Source organism: Centropristis striata, chromosome 11 (assembly GCF_030273125.1).
Source record: "Centropristis striata isolate RG_2023a ecotype Rhode Island chromosome 11, C.striata_1.0, whole genome shotgun sequence".
Classification (NCBI taxonomy): Eukaryota; Metazoa; Chordata; class Actinopteri; order Perciformes; family Serranidae; genus Centropristis; species Centropristis striata.
The window spans coordinates 24,524,103-24,535,154 of NC_081527.1; the positions used below are offsets into that span (position 1 = coordinate 24,524,103).

The 11,052-nt window shown below is 39.4% G+C and overlaps 1 protein-coding gene across 1 annotated transcript; it reads right to left on the reverse strand.

The window, feature by feature from the left end:
- Nucleotides 1-5,000: 5,000 nt before the first annotated feature.
- On the reverse strand, nt 5,001-10,464 carry LOC131980648 (proenkephalin-A-like). Its single transcript, XM_059344926.1, has 3 exons — nt 10,174-10,464; nt 8,933-9,079; nt 5,001-5,831 (listed from the first exon to the last, which is right to left on the reverse strand). Exons 2-3 carry the CDS (start codon nt 9,074-9,076, stop codon nt 5,229-5,231), a joined length of 747 nt encoding a protein of 248 aa, XP_059200909.1. The 5' UTR covers nt 9,077-9,079; nt 10,174-10,464; the 3' UTR covers nt 5,001-5,228.
- Nucleotides 10,465-11,052: the final 588 nt, after the last annotated feature.

The window sequence follows — 11,052 nt, forward strand, 5'->3', positions numbered from 1 at the left end:
GGATGGCACAGCAATGTCATTTTGGAGCATATATTCAATCTCTGCATCCAAATACTTGCGCTTCTCCGGTGGCATGCGATAAAACGGATGTCTAATCGGCCGTGCCTCTCCAACATCGAAGTCATGTTCTATCCAGCTGGTACGAGAAGGAATGTCACCAAATAAACATTGAAATTTCAGGATCAGTTCAGACAGTTCAGTCCATTTGAACTCAGACAAATGAGAGAGCAGCAGTTCTAAGTTACCAAGAGATTCTGAGTTATTTAACCACCCATACAGCAATGTCTCATCTGGCTCTGGCACCCCGTCTCCCTCATGCGCAACAGGCACAGAATTAACAACCAAAACTGGTCGCACACACTTGTACTCATCATGCTCCACGTGTGTATGTGTTTTTCATTTTGCTCTGAGATGCCCGCAATTTCTCCTTTGCCCTCCCACCAGCTACAAATAAACAATGTCTAAACCCATTAACAAAGTCTATCAAATTTTTTGGCAGCTCTACATCCACCCAGCCATCTTTGAACACTGACAAAGGCCCTCGCACAGCATGTCCAAAAACCAAATAATTTGGGCTGAAGCCTGTACTCTCCTGTACAGCCTCTCTCGCAGCCAACATTAGCCACGGGAGCCCCTTTTCCCAGTCCCCATCTAACTCAGTACAATATGCACGGAGAAGAGATTTCAGAGTCTGATGGAACCTTTCCAACGAGCCCTGGCTCTGTGCGTGGTAAACTGACGACTGGTTATGTTGAATGCGCAGAAGTTTTAACACTTGTGCAAACATGTGCGATGTGAAATTAGAGCCTTTATCACTCTGTACCACCTAAGGGATGCCAAAGACTGAGATAAACTGAGTCAGTGCCTTCACAACATATTTCGTACTTATGGACCTCAACGGATATGCAGCAGGATATCTGGTACTCTGACACATTATGGTTAGGAGGTACTTACAGCCCGACTTAGAGCATGGCAATGGTCCCACACAATCCACAATCAGATGCTGAAAATGTTCACTTACAGCAGGGATACGTTGCAGTGGCACTGGTTTAATGCTCTGATTTGGCTTGCCTGTCAACTGACACACATGACATGTTTTTATGTACGAGGACACATCTCTTTTTAAGCACGGCCCAAAAAAATGCTTCAAGATGTTTAAATACGTTTTTCTGACCCCAAAATGTCCACAGTCATCGTGAGCAACATTTAGCACCGCGGGACGACATTTTTCCGGCACCACCAACTGAAACACGGCATTTCCAATGATTATGTGAAGCACATTGGGCTACCGTTCTGTGTATGAAATGGGCTATATCAATAAACATGACTTGACTTGACTAGTGGTATTACATGAAAGGATTTTACGGCAGACTAAGATATTGCTTATGGGTTTGATCGTAACTAGTTTTATTGTTTAAATCTACTGTAATTTTACTACCTTTTATTATTTATAATAATTGTGGTTACACTTTAGATTAGAGAACACATATTAGTTGCTTATTAGCATGCAAATAAGTAACATATTGGCTCTTAATTAATCATTATTAAGTAGTTATTAATGCCTTATTCTGCATGGCCTTATTATACAACCAGTAAGTCATTAACTAAGCTTATTAGCAGTAAGTAAGGAAGTTGTTGTATATGTGTTACGATCTTAATATGCCTTTTGCCTATGGTGAGAGAAACCATGGAAACGGCAAATAGCCACCTTCTCCAGACCTTTGATGTGACTGGTGGCTCCTTTTGGATGATTGGATGAGGATTGGTAGATTGTACAAAGTGGGTCACTTTGCGCCAATGTTAGTCTGCCAGTGACCCACTTCGTAGAGTAATGATTGACATCCTAATATGTGTTCCCTAATTTAAAGTGTTACCATAATTGCTTCGATCAAGCAACAGAATGAATGCTGATGAGCTGGCTGCAGTTGTGACAGTAAATATTCAGATGACCACTGCATTTTCTCTTCACCACCACTTAGTGCCTGTCTCATCATTCTGCTCCGTCTCCACTCTCCCTAGAACTCCAAATTGAAAAATGACAACATGACTGTGATGGTCACATAAATAGATTTAGTGAGAGAGCTTAGCTTTAAACACGAGCATAGACTATGTTGTTGGTGCTCAGCTTCATTACAACAACTGGCTTCATAAAATGTACTGTAAAAAAAAACCAACCTGTTGATTTTACGGTAAAAAAAAACGGCAGCTGTGGTTGCCAAAACTTTACCGTAATAAATACGGTGCAACATCTTGTAATATTACGGTAAAATTATATTAGCACTGTTGATTTCCCATTTAAGGTTGCCATTATATTCCATATTTTACCGTAAAAAATAAAAAGTTTTTCCATCAAAAGAAACGCTGTTCTGCCATATAATTGACAAGAAAATACTTTATAAATGCTGCATGAATTAAAGATTTTAACATTAAATATTACAGTATATTTCTGTTGGAGATATGGTGTTTAGTACATTTAACAGTGATAAAAACTGTTTTAACGAAAAATAAATGCAAAAATGATGGCTTTTATATATATTACAGTATATTTTTGCTACAAACACAGTGCCAGAGTATTTTAGAGTGGAGTAATATATTTAAAAAAAATGTAAGAAATACTTTTTTGGCTGATATATAAATGTATGGTGTTTCATTGTTACTGAAACTGAATTAACCCATTCATCATTTTACGGTCTTTTACTATCATGGTTTAGCAGTTTTTCACTATAAAACCTACAGACATTTTTTACAGTGTGGTTTTCTTGATGTTCTCACAATCTAATCAGCAGTTAGCTCCTTCCTGTTGACCCTGTGTGGCCTGTTGTGAAAAATCGGATTTTCCCTTTTGAATTAACCTCTTAAAATGAATTTTCCTCATTTATTTTGGCCACTGAAACAAGTTTGAACACAAATAACCACCTTTTAAGTTGATATGGTGAACTGGTCAGCTTATTAATACACCAAACAAGAGTGGTTTATTCAAGTCAAGTTCATTCTCTCCTTGTTCTGTTTGCTACTGAGAGAAATATGTGCCTCTTCAGCAGCTAAATGCTCCACTGTGTTCACTAGCTCATCTCTAACTGTGTCTGTCTGCTGTTTGGTGCTGAGCAGGTAGAGCACAGTGCTTCCCACTGCTGCTCAAAATGACTAAAGTGGTGGGAGAGAACCACAACAATAATGTGGGTCGGACAGCTAAACAATGGGCAAACTCACTAATGCTCCATAAAGCCGACGGGAGCTGCAGATTCAGGTGATAATTCTCTGCAAGTTCATTACCAGATAACTATTGTTGTTATAAAATGATTGACTATGGCTCTGGTTTATGTTTTTCAACACTTGATAAGTTTGCAATTTCAAAAATTACTTTTCATAGTAGGTAGCTAACTATTTTGTATGAATGAAGATAATCTCTGCTTTGTTTTCCTTGCCCCTCGAGCACCAATCATCAAAAACTACAAGATCTCATTATAATTCTAATTACATTATAGTTTAAGTTGTCACTGTGTGAGACTATTGTCAAATAGTTATATATTGAGAGCTGGTCATACAGCTCATTAACAGGGCTACAGTTCCTTATGATGCCAAAAGCTATATATAATATCACGTAACCTCGAATCCTAAAGTGGCCTCTGAAGCAGTCAAGTACGATACTTAGTAAGTAACTTTGGAAGACCTAAAAGTGTTTATTTAAACCTCCTGTATTCTCTGTATGAGGGAAGATCTGAGTTGATACACTCATCAGCTTCACTTACTGTTATAAATTATTTTATATTATCCTACAGAATAACTGCATAACTGCAGTAACTACACAAAGGGTAAAACTGAGAAAAACTGCTTTTAAGTTTAATAATGTGTTTTACTGGCCAGCCAAATTGGTTATATATGTAGGTAAGTGATATGACACTTATTTCTAAATGTATTGATGATGTAATTATTATGCTCAAAAATCATGATGATTTATTTGACCCTTGACCCCAAAAATGTAGTTACTGCACTCTGGTTTTGCTGTAAAAGGTTCTAATAGTAATGATAAACAGTGCAGTGCAGTAACTATAATGTTGTCTTCTTTCAGCTTTTATATTTAGTTTTCAGTGAATAAACATTTTCAAATTAATTTTGTTCTTAATGTATTTAAAAGTGTTTAACAACTCTATTCAAAGATTTGCATATTTTAGACTTAATATTATAAAGTAATGTTATATTTTAGTCTTAATACCATTTTATCTCACTTTTTTACTTCATCACTATCTAGATAATAATGTCCCTATCAAATAAACTCGTAATTTCTATTATTTTTATGTTTAAATTAGTATATATATCCAAAGCAGACTGTGTTAAGTGTAATTACTGCTTGGTTTTGAGTTGGATTTTGTGGTTTTTATATAATTATTTCTCTGAAATAAAGCAAATTTGAAATCTTAAACTTTGTCACAAGATAAAACAGACATCAAGGGGTTTATATTTAGTTATCACTCAATTTTGACCAAAAATGTAGTTACTGCAGTTAGGCTTTGTAGGGCAGTGTAGTCAGCTCACAAGCATCCATGGGTTTTCTCTTGGGTGACATACATACTGTTCTGACCATCTGATTGGAGGAGTTTCAATGTATAATGTGATTTACATGTGTCCTAAAAACATGAAGTCCAGGATAAATAATGATATATGTGAAGATGGAAATACAACATGATCTATCAGATAAGGTGCCATGTCCAATTCCTTCTAATAACTGTTGTTGTTAGAATACAGGACTTAGTGTTTTTATGCAAATTGACTTTTTTTACATAACATTTAATTTGCTTCTGCTTCACTAGCAGTTTAGAGAAAGCGTGAAAGCAACCAGTTTCATAATATGTTATGTGCTGTGTTGTTTGCATATTTTAATGTTTGAAGAGCCCTTGACCGTTTTGTCTCTCCCACTTCTGCAACACAGACCCTTGCACACACACGAGCTTGAACACCCTAGGTTTCTTTTTGTTTTAAATCAACCACTCGACCAACACACCTTCATCAACAGATTCTTTTAATAAATAATATCATCAGCAAAACCAAAACGGAACAAAAAGTGATTTGTGTACATCTGAACGACATCTTTTTTATCATAACAGGAGCAAGTGAACTGATGAAGTAGGCAGCAGCACGTTATACAAACACCGACAAGTCCAGATTACAAGGTGATTGGTTGAAGAGAGGCGGTTGGATGAGGGGGAATGAAGGGTCATAACTGTGGCATCCTAGTCCATGAACCCCCCGTACCTCTTCTGTAGCTCGCTGCCGTTCTCCCAGGCCCGTTTTAACATCCCCCCACTCTTGCTGCTGTCCACCAGCCACTCCGGCCTGCCCACACGCCTCATGAAGCCTCCGTAGCGCTTCTTGAGCCCGCGGCCTAACACCGCCTCCAGCAGGTCGCCCTGTGCCACTCCTCCTTCATCCCGACGCATAAAGCCTCCGTACCTCTTCGCCACCTCGCCTCCCTCACCATCCCCCTTACCACCATGCTCAGCCGCCGCATTGAGAATCTTTAGGACCTCCAGGCGGACGTTTTCTTCTTCATCCTGGTTCCCGGGGTCCTCCAGCGGTGCCCCCTCTGGAGCGAAGGAGCGGCGAGACATGAAGCCTCCGTAGCGCTTCATGAAGCCACCGTACTTCTTGGCCAGCTGGTGTTCTGGTGATGTTGCGTCCTCGTCATCAGCTGTCATGGCGCCCGCTGCTTCCTGTTCCTGCTGTTGACGGCTGTCAGCATTCAGAGGAATGTGGTTTTCCTCCTCCAATAGGAAGTCCCGGCACAGACGGAGCTTCTGGCTGTCCAACCCTCCCTCACACTCAAGTGAGCAAGTCTGAAAAAATCATGACTCATCATTATGACTTTTTATAATCAATCCTATCAATATAATATTTACCAATTCTAACATATTGTCATGCTTCCATTGATCACTATGGTCTTATCTGGGGAACAGCCCTTTCATTTTCTACATTAAGGCCATTGTAGATCTGCAGAAAATATTTATTTGCTTTCCTTCTGAGATTAGATGAGAAGATGAATGTGAGTTTATCTTTGTGTGTTGAGTTCAGAGCCGGAGTCAGGACACATTTAATACATAGGTGGATGTTACAAATCACTCTCAAATTATGTTTTCAGTTATATCAATTATATCAGCTATAATCCATGTTTGGTTAGCCAGTGCAGATGTGAACATCTGTATCGATCCAGACATATAAACATGTTTTCCAGCTGTAATGCAAACACGACTTTACTCCTTAGCTTTTTTTCTGCTGCTGGTTCAACCTGTTCCAGTTCAGTTTAGTATAAAATAAGGCCAGACTGTAGACTGTGTATCAGGTCAATAGCTCAGCAATCATCACATGTATTGTTTCTGTGGATTTCAATCTTTTGTTATCATATTATTGTCATCACAGCTGAGCTAACAATACCTTCAGTGTCTAGTATTCCTCATAAACGAGCACCTTGAACCTCAGTGACCACACAAAGCTGCATACAGCCGGCCTTATTAATGACAAGCATCAAACTGACAAGGTGGGACGTTGTATAAAATGTAAATAAAACAGAATGTGCTCATTTGCTATACAATATATCTAACCTCTTTAAATACACCTGCCTGCCAGCAGGTAGGGGTAGGGTTACACCAAAAATTAGTTTGTTTGTTCCTGCCACATACTAAACAACTCAGATGTGACCTTCCAAATGAAGCCTCATACATGTATTTTGGGCTTTGTTATAAGTTTTGGCTCAATAATCCTCACCCTTCCCCTACCTCAAACCTATCCCGGCAGGTGGGTTTTACTTCTGTGTTTGTAACTATAAACTCCACAGTGTCTCAGCTATAATGGGGTTAATTATGACCATTATTTCCAAAGCTGCTTTTAATATCTTTCATGTCAAACAATTTACTGAATCCTGAAAAGTATTCATGAATGTATTCTCAATAAGGTCCTTTTGAATAACCATCAACCTTTCAATTGGATCATAGCATAATATATCAGCTACAGTGCAATGTATTAAGAGAATTAAAAACATTTTTTTTAAATCATGTGGCTCTGTTTCCCCATTGTTTCATCATTAGACATTAGTCGGTCAAACCACAACAATAAAACTTGAGGAATTGTTTCTGAAATTTAAATGGAAACAGAATGACAACACTGTGTTCACATAGAGACAAAGACAACACAAAAGAGTCAACGAGGGAGAGATTACAACAGTCAGCAGATGCTTTGGGAGAACACAACCGCCCGTTTTATCTACGATATCACTCACTTACTCCCTTAACAACTTTAAAAAACACGATTTCTCTCTAGAAACCATCTGTTCCAGCCTGATCCTCACCCACTGACACAGCATCCAATTCATCGAATGGAAGCCTTGCCTATAAGAGCTGTGCCCCCCCACACTGCCACCCACTACTCACAGTCATCCTGCGACTATGAGAGTCCATATAACCCTGGTGGCAGGAGAACAATCAGACTAAAGACATCTGCCAAGCCCCGCAGGCTGCACACTGCTGGGATAACCTGCTCACAACCTCATATGTGTCATTGGATTTCACTTATTTGATGGCATGGGGGAGCAATTCTTGCTGAGCTTTCAGGGCCGCTGGCTTATGGAGACAGAATTAATGAACAGGAAAATTGAATTGAGGACATATTGGCACCTGAGGGGCTGGGCAACAGCACCCTCCGGTGGTCATAATGGGAAGTATACAGCAAGATTGCGTAGAGGACAGATCTCAAGGCGAAAGATCAGTTCAGATTTCTCTAAATATAATTCGTTTTCATCTGTCCATTCCCTCCCTCCACCAGTCACAGGTTCCCAAGTGCTGTTGGAACACTTGTGTAGAGTTTAAAGAATTCAGGGAACTAAATCCACGCTCTCTGTGCCAGAAAATTTCAAGGCATTTCCAAAATCTTAAGGATGGAACCATTGTTGAAGGTTGTGAAATTATAACTCACTGTAATGTTTAGTTTGGTCCTTAAATTTGTGTAATTATAGATAATTAAATACCCAAAAATTCAATGAAAAATGGTTATTTATTCCGTTTCTCTGAGTAGGACATCAAATAAGAGATTATTGGATCAAACAAGGTAGCAAAGTGACTAGAAAAGCGCTATAAGTGCAGGTCCATTTACCATTTACCATATATTTAATCCACTCATTACATGACTTTGCACTGGTTTAGCAAATCTGTTGATATCACAGGAGCATTAACATCTTCTGGGAAATGTCATGAAATCTACAAAATGTAAATGTACGTTTCACACTGAGCAAATTTGGAAAAAAAAAAAATGTACTCAGAGGAAAAGATAAAATGGAGAAAGGGGGCATGGGAAGATGAGAATGACTCGGAGGGAAGAAGAATGGAAGAAAGGGAACCCCCCCCCCCCCCCCCCCCCCCCACACACACACACACACAGCTACAGACTGACGGAGGGGGGGGTCGAATTATGAAGTCTATGGGACAGTGTTATCATGATGTCAGTTATTTTAAAAATTAACATTTAAAAATAAGAAAGGATGGGAATGTAAGTGTAAAGGATGGGAGGCATGGGGAGCACAGAAATTGGAAATTGGAAAAACAGATTAAAAAAAAAAAAGATACATCAAGCAAAGGAAAAGGAGAGGAGAAAGAATATCCCTAGAACTAACACAATGTTATCCAAGTATTTTCAAAATGACTAAGTTTGCGTAATATATATTCTAATGATATACTTTAATAAGGAGCAGCCCAGTCGTATTATTACTTGGTCCCTCGAAAAATAATAGCTGATAAATGAATATGACTCTGTGAGGGGGAGAAACTAGACTTTGTTTTATTCTGATGAGATTTCCCACAGCTGAGACTGTCTAAATAACCTCCTGGATTACATTTATCATGCATTATCTGTCTCCAAGTGTGTTGGATAGGTAAATTAACTTAATAATTACCAGGGAGGAGAAACCAGACTGCTGTCCCAGCAGACGGTACACACACAGTGCGCACTCCTTCCCGCACTCCGCTCCAACCACCAGCGACACACAAGCGCCCAGAACCAACATCCACAGGCAGCTGCTGTGTGTGGGGACAGCCATGGACTGGTACAGATCATGACAAAAACACAAACATTACAACAAGTTACATTATTCGTCAACATCAAAAAGCAGTCATTTAATCATTCCTACTAATACTGCTTCTGTTGCTATTATTATTACTACAAATTCTGCTTCTGCCACTACTAGGCAGCCACTTGTAGCCGAGGTTTGAGTGGATGCTGCCCGGACTGGACGTGGTTCTGATCAGTCCCAGTACAGGAGCAGATTTTGACATCTGAGCAAACCAATAAATGAGCACATATACAGTATACACAATATAAAAACAGTGATTTAAAAGTATTTTGGTAAATTCATATGACTGTGAAATCTGACTCAGTAAGATTCTATATCATGATAACAGTTATATAGCTTGAAACATAATGGGTCAGAAATACCACAACCTGTACTCTTTGTTTTTCAGAGGGTGACAGAAGCAGTGTGTGAAACAGGTGTAAAATTAGAAATGGCTATCTGAGCAAGGCAGGGTACAGTTGATGATTTAAAGACAGGACTTTAACTGGCAAAGCAAAAAAACCGACCACTGATTGAGGCTTCTAAGTCCATGAATTCTTTTTTTTTTCTCCATATATATCTTTATTGGGTTGTCAAGACATAATACATATTCAATCCGTAAGGGTACAATCCCCCCATTTTAGAACCCCACCCCCACCCCGAATTAGAGAGTCACATTCACATAAAATAAGCAAAAAAGAATAAATAGTAATGATAATGAGCAAATATAACTCTCTCCCCCTCAAAGAAAAATAGGAGGGGTGAACAGTAGCCAAATAAACAATAACCAAAATAAATAAATAAATAAGATAATAATAAATAAATATAATAAAAAGGGACATTTAGAGGAGGGATCCAGAATGCTTGGAAAAAACAAACAAAAATTAGCTATAACAATTTGTATATGTTGTGCCTGGAGTTTGACCACCAAATCAACATACCAAAAACAATTACTGGCCATTTTAAAGTTACATCAATTTATTTTAATTAGAACTACGTCCATGGATTCTGAGTAGTAGGCTCATAGTAGTAATGGCTGTAGTACTAGACAGTAGTTTTCTGTAAATAAAAAGTTAGTGTCTTACCTCTTTGTTTTTTTTAAACGACAGTAAGCTGTTTGATGCTTTCCTCGTCCGCGTGCCCTCTGGGGTACCGGCGGAGTGGGGAAACTGGTGAGATGCGCGAGCCCCTTCACCCAATATATGTGCGCGAGGCTCCGTGTGTTGCACGCGGAGGACAGACCGGTCACGGTTCAGCCAATCAGCGACACTGATGCACAAAGCGCGTGTTCTGCTCGCGCCCTCACTGTCCGCGCGCTCACTGCGGTTGGTTGTCAGTGACTCGAGGTGAAGGAACGGACCGCGCGCTCTCTGAGTCCGTAACAACTGATGCGGCTGCTGCTGGCTCGCGGACTGTTAAAGTAGTTTGTGTAGCTTACGTCACGGGGATAATGGCGAGGGGGTGGAGGGGTTAATGAGCGTGACGATGTGACGTGGCAGCCTCCACCCCACCACCATCACCAACACACGCACACATCTATTTTCTGTCACATGGACTCCATCAAACTGTGTTTTATTGCTTTTCAGGAAGTGTGACATTAGAGATGATAAATGTCAGTCTACTACACACTGAGGGAATTATGTTTCATGTCAGCATTTATATCAGTAGTGTATGTGTGTAGTAGTAGTAGTAGTGCGTGTGTGTGTGTGTTAGGGCCAGACGAAGGATATGACATGTTGCTTCATGGAATCTTCTTTTATTAAAAATACAATATACCATCCTGACCACCAAATCATTAAATTTTTTTATTATTATGATTTTTTGTTTGATGTGATCAGAGATTGGAAAATCATTGGTGTGTGTAAAACCTTGAGAGAAACCAACCCTCTACCCTATGCAGCATAGGCCTACCAGTCTTTTGTGGGAATCAGTTATTACATGCCGTGACATAATTGGAAGAGGAG